At 45.8% G+C, this 23,033-nt stretch overlaps 1 protein-coding gene across 1 annotated transcript in view; it reads right to left on the bottom strand.

The window, feature by feature from the left end:
• Window positions 1–14,816: 14,816 nt before the first annotated feature.
• The window catches only part of LOC144593840 (microcephalin-like), a 145,655-nt gene continuing 137,438 nt past the window's right edge, over window positions 14,817–23,033 (bottom strand). The window contains 3 exon segments of the mRNA XM_078399957.1: window positions 14,817–14,824; window positions 14,936–14,970; window positions 14,972–15,165. Of these exon segments, the coding sequence (XP_078256083.1) occupies window positions 14,817–14,824; window positions 14,936–14,970; window positions 14,972–15,165 (237 nt within the window).

Genomic DNA, 23,033 nt, shown 5'->3' on the forward strand with positions numbered 1-23,033 from the left:
TGATCCCAGGAATGAGTGGGTTAACATATGATGAGCATTTGACGGCACAGGGCCTGTACTCGTTGGAGTTTAGAAGGATGAGGGGGGACCTCATTGAAACTTACCGAATAATGAAAGGCTTGGAAGGAGTGGATGTGGAAAGGGTGTTTCCACTGGTGGGAGAGTCTAGATTAACCTCTTCAGTCCCAAACTCCCAAATCGGAGTTTTGCACCTCCGAGTCTAGGACCAGAGGTCACAGCCTCAGAATTAAAGGACGTTCCTTTAGGAAGGAGACGAGGAGGAATTTCTTTAGTTAAAGGGTGGTGAATCTGTGGAATTCTTTTTCACTGAAGGCTGTGTAAGCTGTCCTAGATAGGCCAAATGGCCAATTCTGCTCCTATCACTTATGACCTTATGAGATTGGAAGGGCAAGGTTTTTTAACTCACAGATTGGGTGGGTGCCTGTAACACGCTGCTGAGAGTGATGCAGGAAGCAGACACGTTAGTTGTATTTACGAGGTTTTAGGTAGTCTTATGAAGCAGATACATTAGCAGTATTTATGAGGTTTTTAGGTAGGCTTTCAGGTAAGATATGCAGGGAATGGAGGGATATGGATCACACGAAGTCAAAGATTAACTTGGCAAAATGTTCAGGGCCTTGAGGCCTGTTCCTGTGTTATTACGTTCTTTGTTAACTGCATGACCTGGGTGACAAAGGAAATATACTTAAAGATAAATCACAAAGAAAATACAGATGAAGTGTGCCAGGGGAAAGAGTCCATTAATCTAGGAAGATTATGGAAGGAGCAAAATGGAATTTATCAAGTTATTAAAAGGGAATAAAACAGGTTACAAGAAAAAGATTGTCAGGCAATATTTACTTAAGACTATATATAAGAAAATAACTGCAGATGCTGGTACAAATCGAAGGTATTTATTCACAAAATGCTGGAGTAACAGCAGGTCAGGCAGCATCTCGGGAGAGAAGAAATGGGCGACGTTTCGGGTCGAGACCCTTCTTCAGACTGATGTCAGGGGGACGGGACAAAGGAAGGATATAGGTGGAGACAGGAAGATAGAGGGAGACCTGGGAAGGGGGAGGGGAAGAGAGGGACAGAGAAACTATCTAAAGTTGGAGAAGTCGATGTTCATATCACTGGACTGCAAACTGCCCAGGCGAAATATGAGGTGCTGTTCCTCCAATTTCCGGTGGGCCTCACTATGGCACTGGAGGAGGCCCATGACAGAAAGGTCAGACTGGGACTGGGAGGGGGAGTTGAAGTGCTCGGCCACCTGGAGATCAGTTTGTTTAACGCGGACCGAACGCAGGTGTTGAGCGAAGCGATCGCTGAGCCTGCGTTTGGTTTCGCCAATGTAAGTAAGTTGACATCTGGAGCAGCGGATGCAATAGATGAGGTTGGAGGAGGTGCAGGTGAACCTCTGTCTCACCTGGAAAGACTGTTTGGGTCCTTGGATGGAGTTGAGGGGGGAGGTAAAGGGACAGGTGTTGCATCTCGTGCGGTTGCAGGGGAAAGTGCCCGGGGATGGGGTGGTTTGGGTAGGAAGGGACGAGTGGACCAGGGAGTTACGGAGGGAACGGTCTCTGCGGAACGCAGAGAGGGGAGGGGATGGGAAGATGTGGCCAGTGTTGGGGTCCCGTTGTAGGTGACGGAAATGTTGGCGGATGATTAACACTTTTTTACTTAAGACTAAAACATTTTATCAATAAAGTACAAATAGTTAACTGGGGAAATAATTGCAGTAGTTTAAAAAAAGGGAAATCTTCATGGAGTTTAGTTTAGAAATACTGCGTGGAAACATGCCCTTCGGCCTCCCGAGCCTTCGGCCTCCCAACCAACGATCACCCTGTACACTAGCACTATCCTACATAGTAGGGACAATTTACAGAACCCAATTAATCTACAAACCTGCACGTCTTTGGAGTGTGGGGGGAAACCGGAGCACCCGGAGAAAACCTACGCGGTCACAGGGAGAACATCCAAACTCCATACAAACTGAGCATGTACAGCACCCATAGTCACCTCTCTGGCGCTGAGAGGCAGCAACTCTACCGCTGCAGCAGGAGAGGGGATGGATAAAGAATAAGTGCTCTGTAATGTATTTATAAAGAAAGCAACTAGTGCAAAATTTACACTCATAAACTAAGGAACAGAACAGTAATAATTGGAGTGATTTAAGATAAAGAATATAAATTCTGAAGGTTTATGCCTTCCAGTCTAGATGGAATGAATTTTAAATGTTTGAAAAAAGCCAAGAGAGAGATTAGAGAGGAATTGTTGGAATCGCCAACACCCACCGATGGGGCTCTGCCTGCTGCGCACGGCCTTCTGGGTGGGCACTGCTGACATTGCCGGTTTGTTTCCAATGTAAAGTTGAATGATCAGTGTTGTTGTAATTATAAACTTGATTGCTCCAGAGTACTGAATTGTCGAGGTAAGTGTGAGTTTACGCACGTCGCCTCTTGCATAAGTCGGGGAGTGTCTGTACTCGAAAAATACAGGGTGCTAAACCAGGAAACTATAGGCTCGTCAGCCTAACAGCAGTGAAAAAATAATTGGCAAACACTTTCAGGTGCAAAATAACTTTGATCTGGAAAGTTATCAAGGAGAACAGGAGTGATGAAAGGAAAATTGTTTCTGATCAATTGAATTGACTTCATCGATTGAGATAATGGACCAAGGTAGTTTATAAGTCATAGGAGCAGAATTAGGCTATTCTGTCTTCTTTGCCATTCAATCATGGCTGATCTATCTCCCCCTCTCATCCTCATTCTCCTGCCTTCTCCCCATAACTCTTGACACCCATACTAACAAAGATTTTGTCAATCTCCACCTTAAAAATACCCAATGACTTGGCGTCCACCGCCATCTGTGGCAATAAATTCCACAGATTCACCTCCCTCTGACTCGAAATTCCTCCTTGCCTCCATTCTAAAGGTACGTCCTTTTATTCTGAGGCTGTGCCCTCCGGTCCTAGACTTTCCCACTTACTGCAGTAGGATTGGGTTACATGGACTTCTAAAAGGCATTGGAGTACCACCACACAAACAGATTATTAACCTGGAAGTCTGTTAAGAAATTGGCCATTGAATATAACATTGCCTCACTAACAGTTAATCCAGTGGCGGCTGAGAAAGGATGTCACTAGGGTTGCCATCTTTCTCACTCCCAAATAAGGGACAGAAGGTGACATCGCCGTCCTGCGCCCCAAGTGACCTCACGCAGCCAGTGGCCACGTGCTCCCGCTCCACCAATGGCGGCCGCCTGGGCTGGGAGGCGGGTTGCTACGTAACCTCCGTTAGGTGGTGCCTGGGCCTCCAGACCTACACTGTATGGGCCTACAGCGGCCCCCGGGCCTACAGTGTCCGGGCCTATAGAGTCTGGGCCTACAGCGCCCCCCGGGCCTAATACAGGACAAGGGCGGTCCCTTATGGGACAAACCAATTTAGCCCAATATACGGGATGTCCCAGCTAATATGGCACAGTTGGCAACCTTAGATGTCACAGAGTCAAATTCATACAGCATGGAAACTGGCCCTTCAGCCCAACTTGTCCACGTCCTGTCAAAGATGCTCGGTTTAGGTTTATTAATGTCATGTGAAATCAGATCAGATTTAAACTTTAGACTTTAGAGATGCAGTGCGGAAAGAGGCCCTTCGGCCCACCGAGTCCGCACCCATCAATGGTCCCCGGGATACACGAGCACTATCCCACACACACTAAGGACAATTTACAATTTTTACCAAAGCCAATTAACCTACAAACCTGTATATCTTTGGAGTGTTTGAACAAACCAGAGCACCCGGGGAAAACCCACGCAGTCACGTCACAGGGAGAACGTACAAACTCCTACAGACAGCACCCGTAGTCAGGATCGAACCTGGGTACCTGGCGGTATAAGGCAGCAGCTCTACCACTGCGCCACCGTGCCGTCCTACCTGATAATACTCTACATCAATACAATCAACTCAAATTACAATTCTGGAAACAAAGTCCAATGTCTGCAAATGGGATAGAGGTGAATCAGACAGTACTCTGGCTTATGGAAGGAGTATTCAGAATCCTGATAACAAAGGGGAAGAAGCTGTTTTTGAGAACAGGTGAGAACTGCTTTTTACACTATTGTGGTTATTAATTTATTACATTTTTGCTTATACATCAACAATGTGCATTGCATTCACAAGCCCACTGTGCTCCTGTAACTCCAGATGTCTTTATATAACTGATTGCACCCTTCACATCACACTATTAGCAGTTGAACCTTTAGCTGCATCTAACTTGCAGTAATTCCCTAACCATTCACCTCTCTCTTTTTGGACCTTAACACCATATAATCCATCTTCCAAATGATTTAAATCCCCAGTACCTCACTGGATCCAGATTCGGTAGTGCCTGATTGTACCTTGTTTTTTCTACAGAGCAATATCACGCAAATACAAGCTGCCATTGAGAACATTAATTGGAGCTAAGATTAAGAGAGCCCACAGGTTTGCGAAAAGGTCATTCGATTTGTGCGCTGAAAGCATAAATTTAACTTGTAAGAGAACAGAGGGAGAGATTAGAACATTTACATTTAGTTCAGTTTAGTTTGGAGATACAACGTGGTAACAGACCGTTTGGCCCACTGAGTCTGTGCTGACCTCCCGTTCACTCCTTCTGTCCGACACACCAGGGACAATGTACAGAGACCAATTAACCTACAAACCTGCACGTCTTTGGAGTTTGGGAAGAATCCAGAGAAAACCCATGCGGTCACGGGGAAAACTTACAAACTCCGTACAGACAGCACCCATAGTTAGGATTAAACCTGGGTTTGTGGCATTGCAAGGCAGCAACTCCACCACTGTGCCACTGTGCCATATCAAATGATCTTCAAAAACGGTGGTAGGAATTTTCTCAGAAGTAATTTATTAATAATGGAAACTAATGAATATTCGACGAACCTAATGACATCCACATTGCAAAGTTCTATGATTTAATGAAATTAGAATTTGCGTTCCCGATTAATCATGAGATGTCCCTGCAAAAACATAAATTGTTTCATTGTTTTGGTTGCAATAACATTTGTATTTTTAGATTAAACATGAAATGTAAAACTTTTTTTGCATCAAATGCTCTCGCCGATGAGTGAGTTCTCTGACTGGGTCACTGGAGTTGACTTGTAAAGCAGATGCAAAATGGGGATCTTGTCCAAAACAACATATTTCTAAAATTGAAAACAACAAGAAAAACTTTGCTTGTGGGTGGATGGGTCAAGGGGGACTTTGAATTCTCACAACATTTTAAACAGTCAGAAAACTGCTCCCTTTAAACCATGCTGTTATGCGCTTTATAATTGCTTTATCAATCTTTAAAGAAATGTTTTGGGCCCTAGTTTCTCATGATCGTTTTATGGTCCACATCACCCAGAATCACACACTATAAAATGCACCCTTCTTAAGCATTTTGAGAGAAAGCAATGGAAGAAAATAAATGGCCCTCTTTTCCCACATAATAATCTGAAATGTCGACTTAGGTATTAACCTATCATCAGAATTTTAACAATACAGGGCCACAAAAAAAGAATGCATTGGTAACATATATCAGTGATATTATGGAGATCAGACAAGGAAAACGTATGAAAGTTGAAACAAAAAAGGTTGGACCTGACATTGGTTCCAAAATCTATCTTATGAATGTAGATGACCGACATATACAAATGTACTGTATGTTGCAATTGCTGTGCAACTTTGTATTGCCAAGGTGCTGCAAGACTTGCTTTATTACCTGTTCAGAATGGAACCTCTCTATGACTTGTTCCGTATGAGCGGTGCACCATTCATAGAATACCTTGTCCTACGCGAACATGACCCGGGGCGACAAGGTGGCGCAGTGGCAGAGTTGCTGCCTCACGGGGCCAGAGACCCGGGTTCAATCCTGACGACAGGTGTTGTCTGTGTGGGGTTTACATGTTCCCCCAGTGACCACGTGGGTTTTCCCCAGATGACTTTAGACATACAACTTAGAAATGGGCCCTTCGGCCCACCTAGTCCGTGCCAACCAGCGATCTCCCCCCCACACTAACACTACCCTACACACTATGGACAATTCACAATTTTTACCGATGCTAATTAACCGACAAATCTGTACGTCTTTGGAGTGTGGGAGGAAACTGGAGCACCCGGAGAAAACCCACGTGGTCACAGAGAGAATACACAAATTCGGTGCAGACAGCGCCCATAGTCAGGATCAAACCCAGATTTCTACACTGCGCTGCAAAGCAGCATCTCTACTGCTGCACCACTGTGCTGCCGGGCGCCCCGGTTTCCCACACTCCAAAGACATGCAGGTTTGGAGGTTAACTGGCTTCTGTAAATCGTTTCTCGTGTGCAGAATAGAATTGGCGTAGGGGGTGATCGCTGGTCGGAGCAGACTCGGTGGGTCAAAGGGCCTGTTTCCACGCTGTATCTCTAAACTTAGATTATGCAACCAGGACAAAAAACAGTTGTTATCTGAATGGGACGATGTGATTTCACATCAGAAATTCACTTATCCTTCTCCGAAGTTCAGATCGAGATCAAATCACTTCACTAAGTTGAAGCAAACTGCAAAACAATTTCGCAAAATATGAGTGAACAGAGTAATGATTTGTATTCCGCAAGTTTGCTCTGTTGCAGTTTTGTTGCTCCAAAGATGATGCGGTGCGAACAGTAAAGCGTTTTCGCGAGCTCAATAAAATGCTTCGAAACTTGATCAGCACTTATCAAATGATATCACTCTCACTTCTTCGACCTGTTTCCTCACCAGGTCTTGCTCATTCATCAATCTTTTGTGAGTCGGATTGTCTGGAATGCAATAATATACAAACAGGAGGGTGTGATTTACTCTCTTCAGCCTGTCATTCAGCGACTTTCTGGCTGAATCTCAAATACTGGTTTCTGTGCGAAAGCTAGTCTGTAATTTCACACACAAAGGGATTGACATCCCACACACAGAGCCTTTGATTTCGCTCAACAAGAGTGTTATATATAAGGTTTATTTTGGTATTAACTAAAGTTAGCTGCAAGTTAACACAGGAAGGTTGTGAAGGTGTTGGCAGAACATACATCTCACTTTCTTTGTGCTTGGGTTATAACAATGATTAATTTTACTGAAAGCTTTACTTTTGGACTTTATTACTGGAACCAAGCAAAGACCAGAATTATCTTGAAAAGAACAGCAGAATTTCGTTCCTTGAGACACTCTCTTCAGACTGTCTGTAGAAGTGTCTGGAAAAGGGTCCCGACCCGAAATGCCACGATCCATGTTCTACAGAGATGCTGCCTGACCTGCTGAGTTACTTCAGCTAATTCCATCTTTTTTTTTGTAAACCAGCATCTGCAGTTCCTAGTTTATACTTCTTTATTTAACAGTTGCATTCTTCCCATTTATCCACATGGCCAGCAGTTCTTACTGAAGCCACTAAAAGGTGGCTGATGACTTGATAAAAACACTCTGCTGAGATCATTAACAGTTACAATCATTAACAAGTGGATTTAACACTTGGATCATCTTGTATGATACCACAGAGTGTAAATTAATGCTTGGGGTAGATACAGTTGATTTTGACAATGATCACCCTGACAACTTGTGGGCAGCACGGTGGCGCAGTGGTAAAGTTGCTGCCTCAGCGCCAGAGGTCCGGGTTCGATCCTGTCTACGGGTGGTCTGTACGGAGTTAGTATTCTCCCTGTGACCGTGTGGGTTTTTCCCAGATGCTTCAGTTTCCTTCGACATTCCACAGATGTACAGGTTTGTAGTTTAATTAGATTCGGTAAAAAAAATGTGAACTAAGCTCATAAGTAAAAGGAACAGAATTAGGTCCTTGTGGCCCATTAAGTCTACTCCGCCATTCGATTATGGTTGATCTATCTTTCCCTCAATCCCATTCTCCTGCCTTCTCTATATAACCCCTGACACCCGTACTAATCAACCAAAGATGTGCAAGTTTGCAGGTTAATTGACTTCTGTAAATTGTCCCTGGTGTGTGGGATAGAACTAGTATAAGAAAATAACTGCAGATGCTGGTACAAATCGAAGTTATTTATTCACAAAATGCTGGAGTAACTCAGCAGGTCAGGCAGCATCTCGGGAGAGAAGGAATGGGTGACGTTTCGGGTCGAGACCCTTCTTCAGACTGATGTCGGGGGGGCGGGACAAAGGAAGGATATAGGTGGAGACAGGAAGATAGAGGGAGATCTGGGAAGGAGGAGGAGAAGAGAGGGACAGAAGAACTATCTAAAGTTGGAGAAGTCGATGTTCATACCACTGGGCTGCAAGCTGCCCAGGCGAAATATGAGGTGCTGTTCCTCCAATTTCCGGTGGGCCTCACTATGGCACTGGAGGAGGCCCATGACAGTAAGGTCAGACTGGGAATGGGAGGGGGAGTTGAAGTGCTCGGCCACCGGGAGACCAGTTTGGCCAACGCGGACCGAGCGCAGGTGTTGAGCGAAGCGATCGCCGAGCCTGCGCTTGGTTTCACCGATGTAAATAAGTTGACATCTGGAGCAGCGGATGCAATAGATGAGGTTGGAGGAGGTGCAGGTGAACCTCTGTCTCACTTGGAAAGACTGTTTGGGTCCTTGGATGGAGTTGAGGGGGGAGGTAAAGGGACAGGTGTTGCATCTCCTGCGGTTGCAGGGGAAAGCGCCCGGGGATGGGGTGGTTTGGGTAGGAAGGGACGAGTGGACCAGGGAGTTACGGAGGGAACTAGTGTTCAGTTCTATCATTTACATGAGTAATGGTTGGAGTGAGCTCAGTGGGCCGAAGGGTCTGTTTCCATGCTGTATCTCTAAACTAAATTCCAATAGATATTGGGGAAGGTACAGACTGAATATAGTTGTAGAAACAAGGAACTGCAGATGCTGGTTTACACAAAAGGACACAGAGTGCTGGAGTAACTTAGCGGGTCAGATAGCACCTGTGGAGAACATGGCTAGGTGATGATTCAGTTCGGAAACCTTCAGGATATATTTCTCAGCATTGTAGTGCATTGTAGTTTATCAGTATTTGCTTAGAAAAAACAGTCACTGGTTTAGTTGAGTTGAGTTTAGAGGTAATGCGTGGAAACAGGCCCTTTGGCCCACCGAGTCCATGCCGACCAGCGATCCCCGCACACCAACACTATCCTACACACACCAGGGACAATTTTACATTTATACAAAGCCAATCAACCTCCAAGCCTGTACGTCTTTGGAGTGTGGGAGGAAACTGAAGATCTCGGAGAAACCCACGCAGTCACGGGGAGAACGTACAAACTCCGTACAGACAGCACCCGTAGTCAGGATTGGACCCGGGTCTCCAGCGCTGCAAGGCAGCAACTTTACCGCTGAGCCACTGTGCCGCCGCACTACACTAACACTATCCTACACACTAGGGACAATTTACCAAGACAATTAGCCCACAAACCTGTACGTCTTTAGATCACAGGACGAAACCGGAGCACTCAGAGGAAACCCACATGGTTACAGGGAGAATGTACAAACTCCATACAGACAGCACCCGTAATCAGAATTGAACCGGGGTCACTGGCGCTGCAAGGCAGCAACTTTACCGCTGCGCCGCTGTGATACAGAGAGACATGCATCGATCCCCAAAGAGGAACGCTGCGGAAAGAGACAGCGAATATCTAAAAATCAATAAAAATACTTGGGAACAGCACACAATAGATGGTATTGGATGATTATGGAGTGAAGGGGGGACGGGGGGTTGAAACAACTGCTCACTAACATTCTTTCCAGCATAATTTTTTTTCATATTCCACAGCTGCCTGGTTACCTCCCACATTCCAGCCTTCTGACCGCTTCCTCCCTTTAGCCCTATTATTTTCTTCAACTATTCTCGGTTATACCCCAGCCAATTTCCCTGTGTGTTCTTCCCCTTGACTACGCAGCATAACTCCAATTAACGACATCGTTAAGTTGGAAAGGGTGCAGAAGAGATTCACCAGGATATTGCCTGGGCTTGAGTTTTTGGCAGCGGTTGGCTAGGCTGGGACTTTTTTTCTTTACAGTATGGGAGGCTGAGGACCCGGGTTCGATCCTGACGACGGCTGCTGTCTGTACGGAGTTTGCATGTTCTCCCTGTGACTGTGCGTGTTTTCTCTGGGTGCTCCGGTTTCCTCCCACATCCCAAAGACGTGCAGGTTTGGTGGATGGATTGGAGGGTTGGCATGTGACTCTCCTTTCCCCGGCCATGGCCCCAGTCTTCCTCTCACGCTGGAGACCCGGACCTCGGGCTCCCCTCCACTCGCTAAGTCATGACTGCCGACTGCCGCTTGCCAGCTTCTGTACAAACTGTATTGTGCATTACTCTGTACTGTGGACACAGCCCAGACCCAGCACACAAACCAACCTCCCTTCCATTTACTCCATCTACATCACACGCTGCTCGGCAAGACCACCAGCATAATCTCTTCTCTTCACCTCGTCTCCCCTCTCCCATCAGGCAAGAGGTACCGAAGTGTGAAAACGCCCAGATTTAGGGACAGTTTCTTCCCAGCTGTTATCAGGCACCTGAACCATCCTATTTCCAACAAAAGAGCAGTCCTGAGCTACTATCTACCTCATTGGAGACCCTCGGACTCTCTTTAATTGGACTTTACCTTGCCCGAACGTTATTCCCTCTATGCTGCATCTGTACACTGTCGACGGCTTGATTATAATCATGTATAGTCTTTCCGCTGACAGGATAACATGCAACAAAAAAGCTTCTCACTGTACCTCGGTGCACGTGACCTTAAACTAAACTAAACTAAAGGCAGGAAGAGATGTACAACCAAGAATAAATGAGGAATGCAAAAGTATGAGGAAATGGGAAACAGCACAGCAAATGCTGGAAATACTCAGCAATTCAGCAGAATCCCTGGAGAGAGATACTGTATGTTAGGTCAATGGCCTGTCATCAAAACAGGTCGAAGAAAAGGTCATGTTAAAAGAAGTGGTAATGAAAGTTAAAAGCGCGGCAATGAAAATGGTCAAAAATAAAACATACTTGTGAGTGTGCATTTTGTCGTTACTGTACTTCATTTATCAACGTAAGCACACATCCCAACTAGATTAGGGCATGATGGGAAGTTTCTAGGACTTCTCCATAAGTGGAGTTTAGACTTTAGAGATACAGCGCGGAAACAGGCTCTTCGGCCCTCCGAGTCCATGCTGACCAGTGATCACACTGTACACCAGCACTATCCTTCTACACACGAGGGACAATTTACAATTTTTACAGAAACCAATTAACCTACAAAGCTGGAGTGTGGGAGGAAACCGGAGCACCCGGAGAAAAGCGCAGTCACGGGGAGAACGTACAAACTCCGTACAGACAGCACCCGTGGTCAGTATTGAACCAGGGTCTCTGGTGTTTTGAGGCAGCATCTCTACCGCAGCACCACCGTGCCGCCCAACAGTTGCCAGTTGCCAACACTTCTTTTCTCCCCAAAATATGCTTTATTCAGAACATGGTTCACCCTCAAAAATCATCAATAAATCATCAATAAACTCCAATACATCCAGAACTCCGCTGCCCGTCTACTCACCCACTCCCCGACCCGTGACCATATCACCCCTGTCCTTTACAAGCTCCACTGGCTCCCCATCCCCCAGAGAATCCAGTATAAACTCCTCCTCATGACCTACAAAGCCCTACATAACCTGGCCCCATCCTACCTGACTGACCTCCTCCACAGACACACTCCTACCCGTACCCTCCGCTCTGCTGCTGCTAACCTCCTGTCCCCCCCCATCCGGACCAAACTCAGATCCTGGGGGGACAGGGCTTTCTCCATCGCTGCTCCCACCCTCTGGAGCTCACTACCTCAGACCATCAGAGACTCCTCCTCACTCACCACATTCAAAACATCACTGAAGTCTCACCTGTTCAGCACTGCCTTCAACCACTGACCGTCACCTCACCTTATTTTTCCTTTTCTGTTCGTTTACTTATTTATTTATTTATCTCTATGTTTTAGTAAACCCTGTAAAGCGTCTTTGAGTGTTTAGAAAAGCGCTATACAAATGTAATGCATTATTATTATTATTATTATTAAAAATATATATGAAACAAGAACAGTGCAAATAATTTGGTGACATTCTCAGCGTTTATACATTCATTGGTGTAATATCGGTCGTGTTCACAAACGATCCTTATACCAGGCACCCTTGACAATCATGTGGGTCCCTAGGTTGATATCCCGTCCCTTGTTTGAGCGTCGCATCCACAGTCCCTACTCCCCCTCCCCAATGTTCTACCGTGGAACATTTATCACCGTAAATGATAAATTACTGAGACTATGGTCCTCACAATGGCAGATCGTACTACAGGTCCACCACCGATTTTCCGACACCCTTGGTTTCAGAGCCTTGTCGGACTACCCGCCTTGCCCACAGAGGTCACGGCCTTGGGGGGGCCGAGATACCGGCCCGCAAAGTCGGCCTCGGAAGTCGGCAATGGGAACGGATATGCCGGTTCCGGCCGGGCTGGATTTCCAGAGCCCCAGCCATATGGAGCAAATTCGACCCGCTGATCGGCATGGAAGTCACTCACCTGCCTGACTTGCTGAGTGTACAAAGTTCTTTTTAACAGCTAAAAATGTATTTTCGTTGCTGCAAGCTAAAAGTGCGAAACACTGTTTGTTACGTTGTTTAATATAGTTGAGTGCAGATAGAAACAATTTCTTGTCATTTTTAATTCTTGTCAATTTTAATGACTTGTCAACTTCAATGGCTTGTCAATATGAATGGCCTCCCGCAGTGCAACTAGTATCCAACTTGCATAGATTGAACATCTGTGGTTCCCGTATTTGTGAGTGCTCTCGCTGGTGGGAGAAATTGTTTGGGGCTTCACAGTCAAAATAGCGTCACGAGTCTGTCACTAATATTCATCTTATCCGATTTTAGAAAAATGTCCATGTACCTGTTTGGCAGGGTGAGCACATTTTCTACACCAAATCCAGAGGCACATTAGATAAGACCAGAGCAAAGTAGCTATGTTGAAAGACTTAAGATATGTGGTTTAGCAAGGGAGTTAGTTTTCAGCAGGCTATATTTTAACGGCTGCACATAATCACTGGATACACAAAAAAAGTCACACTAAACTGCATTCAAATCCTTGCATTAATATGATAACAGCACTGTTCATGTCTGTATCCAAAGTATCTACTGGACCTGTACCACACATAGTCTACATTTATCCCCCCTCTCCACTCACCTGTATCAATCTATAACCTGCCAGGCTTTGTCCTGCCACTCCTCTCTTTCACATTCCCCACCCCCTCCCCTCACCCCTCCCCCGCACAATGTCTCAAAAAGGGTCCCAACTCAAAACGTCAACCCTCCCCCCTCTCCCTTGCAACCATCAGTCCTCCCCCGCCCCTCCACCGACATTCCTAAACAATCCGCAGCTCGTCAATCCTCTAAGTTCACAATTCGTAACTCTTGAATCCTTTTGTCTCACACCTTGTGCGTGTTCATCTCTGGCCTTTGTCCAATCATCTGCCTATCAACCCCCCCTCCCGCCCACTGCCAGTGTTCACCTATGACCTGCCACGCTTTGTCCTGCCCCTCCACTCTTCCTGTGACCTGCCATGGTTTGCCTATCCCTGCATCATCGCAGTCTGAAGTAGGGTCCCAACCTGAAATGTCTGCTATCCATGTTCTCCAGAGATGCTGTCTGTCTGCTGAGCTTAGTTTAGTTTGGTTTAGAGATACATCATGGATACAGGCCCTTCAGCCCACCGAGTCTGTGCTGACCGCTAGTACGATCCTACACACTAGGGACAATTTACAATATTTTTTTACCGAAGACAATTAACCGACAAACCTGTACGTCTTTGGAGCGTGGGAGGAAACCAGAACACCCAGGAGAAACTCACATGGTCACGGGGAGAACGTACTGTACAGCACCCAGATTCAGGATCGAACCCGGGTCTGTGCAGCAGCAACTCTACCACCAGTTACTGCAGAACTTTGTGTCTTTCATTGCTCAAGGGCATGATCATCACTGCCACTTCGCTGGTTTAAGGGAAAAAAACAAGTCACCGTACTTTCAGGGCAACTCGACACACTGAGTAAGTGCAACTGGGAGAATAAATATTTAAAAAACTAGTCTCAATGTGCTGGACCATCATTGCTAACCTGTGCAGAAACACAGGAAATGTTTTACAAAGAGGCCTATTCTTCCCAACCACCTATTTCCATCTATTACCGATCAACAACACATTGCAGGATTTCCACAGATGAGTTAAGTTTAGTTTATTGTTACTTGTACTGAGGTAGAGTGAAAACTTTTTTGCGTGCTAACCAGTCAGCGGAAAGACAATACATGATTGCAATCGAGCCATCCACAGTGTGCAGCGGCAGATTTGCTCGGGTTCGATCCTGACTACAGGTGCTGTCTGTACGGAGTTTGTACATTCTCCATGTGACCGCACCGGTCTTCTCCACGTGTCCTCCCACACTCCAAAGACATGCAGGTCTGTAGGTTAATTTGGTTTGATAAAGATTGTAAATTGTCCCGAGTGTGTGTAGGATAGTGCAAGTGTATGGGGTGATTGCTGGTTGGCACAGACTCAGTGGGCCGAAGGGCCTGTTACCGCGGTGTATCTCTAAACTAAATGAAATAAAATAAAGTCCAGTAAGGTCTGATTAAAAATATTCTGAGGGTCTCCAATGAGGTAGATGGTAGCTCAGGACTGCACTCAAGTTGTTGGTGGGGATGGTTCAGTTGCCTGACAACAGCTGGGAAGAAAGTACAACCTGGAGAATGATTATTAAAGAAACTACTCTCAACGTGCTGGACCGTCACTACAAACCTATGCATAAGAACAAGAGAAATTTTACAAAGAGGATCACTCTTTCCAAGCACGTCTTCAATCACTGATTGATAGCGCATTGCGGGATTACCAGAGAGGCTAGACACTTACCCAGAATCCAGTTTTCAGACAAGTGTTGGCTCCCTCCTTCCCTTGTACTGTCCGATACAAGTTCCAGCTTTGCGGAGCGTCGTGCACACCTTTCCTCCACACAACTGCAGGAACTTCTCCAGCGCCGGAGCTGGCGACTTGCTTTGGGGCGAAAAGTAGACCATCGGCTGATTTACAAATAAATCCTGCAGACAGGGCCCTTTTGTTGACTGTCTCTCAAATCTGCAGATCTGCTCAAGAAAAGAAAAGAATAATACTAAGAATCTCCATTGGCATTTAAGAGACTTTTTGATAGGCATATGGATATGCGTGGAATGGAGGGATACGGTGCCATTATGCCAAGATTTAGTGCAGGCAGATAAGATTTGGTCTTAGAGCATAGAAAACAGTACAGCACAGGAACAGGCACTTCGGCCCACAATGCTTGTGCCGAACATGATGCCAGGCTTTTAGACTTTAGAGATACAGCGTGGAAACAGGCCCTTCGGCCCACTGGGTCCGCGCCGACGGGCGATCACCCTGTACACTTACACTATCCTACATATTAGGGGCAATTTACAATTTTACCTGAGCCAATTAACCGACGAACCAGTACGTTTTTAGAGTGTGGGAGGAAACTGGAGCACCCAGAGAAGACCTACGTAGTCCCAGGGGAACGTACAAACTCCGGGTGGTGTCTACCAGCGCTGTCTGTACGGAGCTTGTCCATTCTCCCTGTGACTGAGTGGGTTTTCTCTGGATGCTCAGGTCTCCTCCCACACTGCAAAGACGGACAGGTTCGCAGGTTAATTGGCTTTGGTAAAATTGTAAATTGTCACCTCGTGTCGGAAAATGTTAGTGTGCGGGGATCACTGGTCATGGCCCGGACTCGGTTGGCTGAAGAGCTGTTTCCATGCTGTATCTCTACACTAAACTAAAAAAAAGTTGCTTGGGATTTACACAGTGCTAGGGCCAATGAGTTTTTTCCTTCCACAAACTGATTACAAGGGCTCAATAACGTTTTTAGACCAACATTACCAACTATGGATACAAAGAGAAGCTAGCTAGATCATTGACTGCATTCCCCAGCTGTGCCTCAGAATTGCCCTGCTGCCAGTATTGGTGCTTATTTCACAAACCAGTGCGATAAAAAGGGGTGATTGCAACAACATATTGTATGTTTAAAGATAATATTCCTTCGGGAGCAGGCGATAAAAGACTTGGCAACTATATTGTGATTTTGGCAGATATTCAAATGTGTTTGAATGATTTTCAGTTAAAATGCATTCCCTCATTCTCAGCTCGTCTTTTTAATAAAAATTTCCATTGGTTAAAGGAAACTACCCCGATGAAATAATGACCTATATTTTCAATGTTTCGTTTTTCAAAGCAATAAATTAAAAATTGGGGTGGCACAGTTTCACTCGTACATTAATTCTACCCGACATGCAGTTTACAATTTTACCGAAGCCAATAACCTACAAACTTGCATGTCTTTGGAGTGCGGGAGGAAACTTGACCCACGTGGTGACAAAGAGGACGTACCTCTAAACTAAACGCAGCAACTCAACTAGCTAACAGTCCTCAAAGCGCTGCCTTAAAGGTTTTTTAATCTCTGAATAGCACATTTTACTACATGGTCTTCTTTACTTTGATCTTGATCACCCCTCAAAGATAGTCAGAGCAACCCCCTGCCTTTGAACCCATGCAATGAAACGAGTTCACACCACAGGGAGCAGAGGTTTGAGCGGAGCTGGTGACATGCCATTATCGAACAGATCCCCCCCCCACCTTCCCCAATGTCTGCTTGCGAGCAGCATGGGTGACTGCAGTCAACCTTTATCATTGCTGTGGCACCATCTTATCAGTCTGCAAAGTGTGGTGCCTGACCCGAGTACAGTCAATACTTCAACAATAAAGGATCTTTAGTCACAATCACAATATGAGCACATTCAACAACCTTTCCAAAGAAATTCTCAACAACTCCAATAATTGACGACAGGTTGGAATTTCTCCACTGCCACAGCAGGGCAAACTAAATCTGCAATGACAGATAACTTTCACTGCTGAATATGTAAACTGATCAAAAGCTTTTAAGTGCCTTATCTGTCCTAATGATCGTGAAAATACTGACCTGTTTAACATTGTGATTTTTAGACACTAACCACTCTTGTTGCTGTGCACATCAATGTCAAAAGAGGAAGTCAAGTGTGTTATATGTACCCAAATGGAACAATTAAAGCTATACTTGCAACAGCATTAAGGTTAGGCAAAGTGGCGCAGCAGTAGAGTTGCTGCTTTAGAGTCAGACCCGGGTTTGATCCTGTCTATGGGTGCTGTCTGCATGGAGTTTGGATGTTCTCCTTGTTACTGTGTGGGTTTTCTACTTGTGCTCCTCCCTTGTGGGTTTCCTCCCGCAATCCAAAGATGTACAAGTTTGTAGGTTAATTGGCTTTGTAAAATTGTAAATTGCTCCGAGTGTGTAGGATAGTGCTAGTGTACGGGGGGGGGGGGATCGCTGACAGCGTGGACTTGGTGGGCCAAAGGGCCTATTTCTGTGCTGTACAGATACAGGATAAAAGGAATAACGTTTCGAGCAAGATAAAGTCCAGTAAAGTTCGATTAAAGATAGTTCAAAGGTCTACAATGAGGTAGATGGGAGGTCAGAACCGCTCTCTAGTTGGTGATAGGATGGATCAGTTGCCTGATAACAGCATGGTCCTTGGGCAGGGTCGAGGGAGAAGGTATAGGGACAGGAGTTGCATCTCCTGTAGTTGCAGGGGAAGGTACCTGGGGAGGGGGTAGTTTGGGTGGGAATGGATGAGTTAACCACGGAGTTGCAGAGGGAACGGTCGCTGAGTAAGGTGGAAAATGGGAGGAGATGGGAAGATGTGGCTAGTGGTGGGATCACATTGCAGGTGACGGAAATGTCGGAGGATGATGTGTTGAATGTGGGGTGAAAGGAGAGGCCAGGGGTACTCTATCTTAGTTCTGTCTGTGGGGAGTGAGAGCAGAACAATGGGACACATAAGATGCATTGGTGAGGGATCTAGTTATGGCAGCTGAGGGGAGGGAGGGCAGTCCACTAAAATATGAGGTCAACTTGGTTGCACTAAAGAATGAGAATACCAAGGAATAACTCAGCAGGTCAGTCAGTATCCCTGAAGAACATGGATAGGCGATATTTCTGGTCGGTAACCTTCTTTAGATAAATGCCAGAAATAGACAGAAATGTTTGAGTAACTCAGCGGGTCAGTCAGCATGCTTCTGAAGAAGGGTCCTGATTGGAAACATCGCTAATTCATGTTCTCCAGAGATGCTGCCTGACCCATTGAGTTACTCCAGCATTTTGTGTCTATCTTTGGTATAAACCAGCTTCTGCCGTTCCTTGTCATTGCAAGAAGAAAGTGATTTATTTTAGTTCAGGTTTGTTTAAAGATACAGTGCGGGAACAGGCCCTGTGGCCCACCGAGTCTGTGCCGACCAGCGATCCCAGTACAGTAGCACTATCTCACACACTAGTGATCATTTACATTTTTTAAACTGAATCCAATTAACCAACAAACCTGTCTGTCATTGGGGTGTGGGAGGAAACAGGAGCACCAAGAGAAAATCCACGCAGTCACAGTGAGAACGTATAAACTCTGTACAGACAGCACCCGTAGTCAGGATTGAACTGGGTTCTCTGGCGCTGTGAGGCAGCAACTCTACCGCTGCGCCGCCGTGTCCTCCTGGTTCATTTAGTTTTAAACTGCTCCTAGGGGGATATAGCTGACAGGATAGTTCATGTTGTCTCACACTGAGGCATTGCAAGATGAATATTCACCTTTTTTATGAAACTGGTGGAATCTCCACCTGGGTTAAATTATCAATGCCAATATGCTTAATTATTATCAAGAAGAATAAAAGGCCGGCCTCAGGAGTTTGTACTAATGCAGTAGTTGGAAGCCATTAGCCTTAACCTTTTATAAACAACAAAGCAACCTAGCTGTCATATTTGTCTGAGACAATGTTTGATTGGGAAATCTTTAGTCTTGTTTATAAATCCCTCAGTTTTGCCTGTCCCTTCTCTTTTTCTCTGCTACAACTATGGACTGTGTCTTGTGCTCCTCTAATTTTCACCATTTAGTATTATAGTCATACAGCGCAGAAACAGGCCCTTCAGCCTCACTTCTCCATGCCGACCAAGATGCCACATTTGGGCTAGTTCCACCTGCCCGTGTTTGGCCCATATCCCTCAAAACCTTTCCTCTCCATGTATTAGTCCAAATCTTTTAAACGTTGTTATAGTACCTGGCTCAATTATCTCCTTTGGCAGCTCTTTCCATATACTTACCACCCTTTGAGTGAAAAAGTTGCCCCTCAGTTTCCTATTAAATTTCTCACCTTCACCTTAAACCTATGTCCTCTGGCTCTTGATTCCCCTACTCTCGATAAAAGACTGTGCATTCACCCTATCCATTCCGCTCATGACCTTATACACCTCTATAAGATTACCCCTCATCCTCCTGCGCTCCAAGAAATAAACTCCCAGCCTGCCCAACATCTCCCTATACCTCAGGCCTACAAGTCCTGCAACATCCACATAAATCTTCTCTGCACTCAATAGCATCATTCAAAGTGCAAGGTGGCCGCCACTGAATGCAATACTCCAAATACAGCCTAACCAATGTGTTGTACAACTGTAACATCCTAACTTCTATGCAGAAACAAGGAAATTGATAACAGCACAGCAACAAACAAAAAACCATACAATGCAGGTTGATATGTTGTAAAATGTGGGTACAAGGAACTGTTTGAAGAAGGGTCCCGATTTGAAACACCCCCTTCTCTTCCCTGGGTCCCACCTGGATTTGCACCCATTTCTCCCCTCCCCTCCACCTTATTCTTTCCTTCCTCTGGCTTCATAATTCACGCCTCTTCTATCTTTATCCTCATAATTTTTCTCTGTTTATCTCTGGCTTTTGTCCAACCATCTGCCCTCCCCGACCTAAAACATCACCTATCCATGTTCTCCAGGAATGCTGCCTGACCCGCTGAGTTACTCCAGCACTTTGTGTCTTTCCATCCCAACCTCGATACTCAATACTCTGATTGATGAAGGCCAATGTACCAAAAACCAAGGAAGGAACTGGTTCCCAGTTTTAATTAAACCTCCACTGGGTCTCAATAAGCTGATCTAGGCAGAGATTGCTGATGGTACAGAAGGATGTCTTAGATATGTCTTAGATGTCTCAGGGCGGCATGGTGGCGCAATGTTAGAGTTGCTGCCTCACAGCGCCAGGAACCCAGGATCGAGCCTGACCTTGAATGCTGTCTGCACGGAGTTTGTACGTTCTCCCCCTGACCTGCGTGGCTTTTCTCCGTGATGTCTGGTTTCCTCCCACTCCCCAAAGACGTACAGGTTTGTAGGTTAATTGGGTTGGTATAATTGGAAATTATTCCTTGGGTGTCGGGTGGTGTTAGTGTACTGGGTGATCGCTGGTCGGTCGGCGTGAATTCGGTGGGCCATGGGGCCTGTTTCACACTGTTCTCCAAAATAAACCAAGCTAAAATATCCTTAGATAAGTCTTAGATGTCTTATTCATCAGAGGTTGGATGTTTGACTCAGGATCTACTAAGACATTGGAGATTTTGAATTGCCGAGTTGAGGCTCAGACAGTGGGTGGAGCTAGAAGGGCACTATGCAATGGAACTTGTGGGACAAAGCCTTTGGTCTTCCCCACATTTAATGTGAAAGACTGCTGTTCATCCACGTTCAGATGTTGGTAACGCCTTCTGACCAGCCTGAAGTCTTGAAGGTGTTTAAAAAAAAGAGGTCTATGGATTAGAGAGTTTATGGATTAAGGGTGGCACAGTGGTGCAGCAGAGTTGCTTACTTACAACGCAAGAGACCCATGTTCGATCCTGACTACGGTTGCTGTCTGTTCGGGGTTTGCTCGTTCTCCCTGTGACCACGTGGATTTTCGCCGGGTGCTCCGGTTTCCTCCCACACTCCAAAGATGTGCAGGTTTGCAGGTTAATTGGCTTGTGTAAAATTGTAAATTGACCCTCGTGTGTAGGATAGTGCCAGTGGACGGGGTGATCGCTGGTCGGCGCGGACTCGGTGGGCTGAAGGGCCTGTTTCTGCACTGTATGTCTAAAGTCTAAAGCAAAGAAGACCAGGAGAGTCTGGAGAAGGGTCCCGATCGGAAACGTCAACTTATCCATGTTCTCTAGAAATGCTGCCTGATCCGCTGAGAGACTCCTGCATATTGTGTCCTTTTTGTGTAAACCAGCATCTGTAGCTCCTCGTTTCTATACGAGGAGAGTCTGATGTTGCCGCAAATTGTGAAAAGGATCACAGATATGGGAAGCACAATTCAAATAACATATAAATTTAGTCACAAGCTGCCGAGAGATGCAATGGGCATAGGTTTGAAATGTATTCAATCTTTGTTTTGCATTTTTTTAAATGTGTCTGGGAAAGAAGCCCTTTGAACAGTTTCCAAAACCAAATCAATAGAGGTAAGTAGCTGTTGATTTGAGGATAAGTATTTCAGAACAGATAAGTTCATGGCAGTACAATGGAGAGGTTATGTCGGGGCAAATGGATGGTCACAGTGCATATAGCAGGGCAGGCGAGCCTAAAACTAAGGGGCACCAGTTTTAGGTGAGCAGGGAAAGATTTAAAAAGGACCCGAGGAGCAACTTTTTCCGAACAGAAGGGTGGTGGGTATGTGGAATGAACCAGTGGAGGAAGTGATCGAGGAAAGCTAGACACTATGTGCTGGAGTAACTCAGCGGGTCAGGCAGTGTCCCTGGAGAAAAATGGTGGGTGACGTTTCGGGTCAGGACAACATCTTCAGACAGTCTGTTTGTTCAACCTGCAATCCCACATGGCCTTGGGATGTTGGAGGAAACCGGAGCAACCGGAGAAAACCCATGCAGTCACAGAGAGAAAGTACGCTCCATACAGACAGCACCCATAGTCAGGATCCAAGCCAGGTCTGTGAGGCAGCAACTCTATTGCTGTGCCACTGTGCCGCCCAAAGCTGGGGCCGAAGGGCCTTTTTCGGTGCAGTATAACTCTACGATGCTATGCATTTTAAGCAAGTGCTGCCTTGTGCTGACATCATTCGGGTGCTGTCTGTACGGAGTTTGAATGTTTCTCTGGTGACCATGTGGGTTTTCTCCGGGTGCTCTGGTTTCCTCCCACATCCAAGGACGTGTGGGTTCGTAGGTTCATTGACCCTTTGTAAATTGTGCCTAGTGAGAAGGGAGTTGATAAGGAAGTGAGATAACATGGAACTCGTGTGATCATTGGTCGGCGTGGACTCAGTGGGCTGAAGGACCTGCATCCATGCTGTATCACTAAACTAAATGAAACTAAACTGAATACGAAAAGAGTTCAAATCAAGATCACATCAGCATCGTATAAAAGTTGGATGGCATGAAAAGAAATAAAAAACTTATAGTTAAGTTCACAACAAAAAAATTGAACTAGTAACTAAGAGAGATTAAATAAATGTTTAGTTTAGTTTTGAAATACAGCATGGAAACAGGCCCTTCGGCCCACCGAGTCCGCAGTGACCAGTGATCCCCACACACTAACACGATCCTACACACACTATGATGATTTATCATTTTTACTGAGCAACCTACAAACCTATACTGTATGTTTTTGGAGTGTGGGAGGAAACCGTAGCTCCCAGAGAAAACCCATGCAGGTCACGGGGACAACGTACAAACTCTGTTGTTGTTGTTCGTCCTTCGGGTTCGAAGATGACCATGACTTCACCTTCAGTTGGAGGATTGGTGACTGTGGGTCCGGAAGTGACTGGTGAGGCCAATCCGGGCCCGGAAGTCACGCCCACACGTAGGACACAAGTGGATGGCTGCTGCAGTGGAATTGGAGGTAGCCTGGGCCTTGCGCGCGGTGCGTTTCCTCTGGGCCTCTGCAGTGCGTCTGTTCTCTGCTGCACGGGCTCCTGTGGTGAGCTTGCTACGCCAGATTGGACGGTCCAGAGCAAGAGACTCCCAAGTGCTGAGGTTGATGTCCAAGTCTTTGAGGGACACTTTGCCCTGACACAGTTCTCCATACAGAAGCTGTTTTGGCAGTCGACTCTCGGGCATTCTG

This window comes from Rhinoraja longicauda, chromosome 5, assembly GCF_053455715.1.
Source record: "Rhinoraja longicauda isolate Sanriku21f chromosome 5, sRhiLon1.1, whole genome shotgun sequence".
Lineage (NCBI taxonomy): Eukaryota > Metazoa > Chordata > Chondrichthyes > Rajiformes > Arhynchobatidae > Rhinoraja > Rhinoraja longicauda.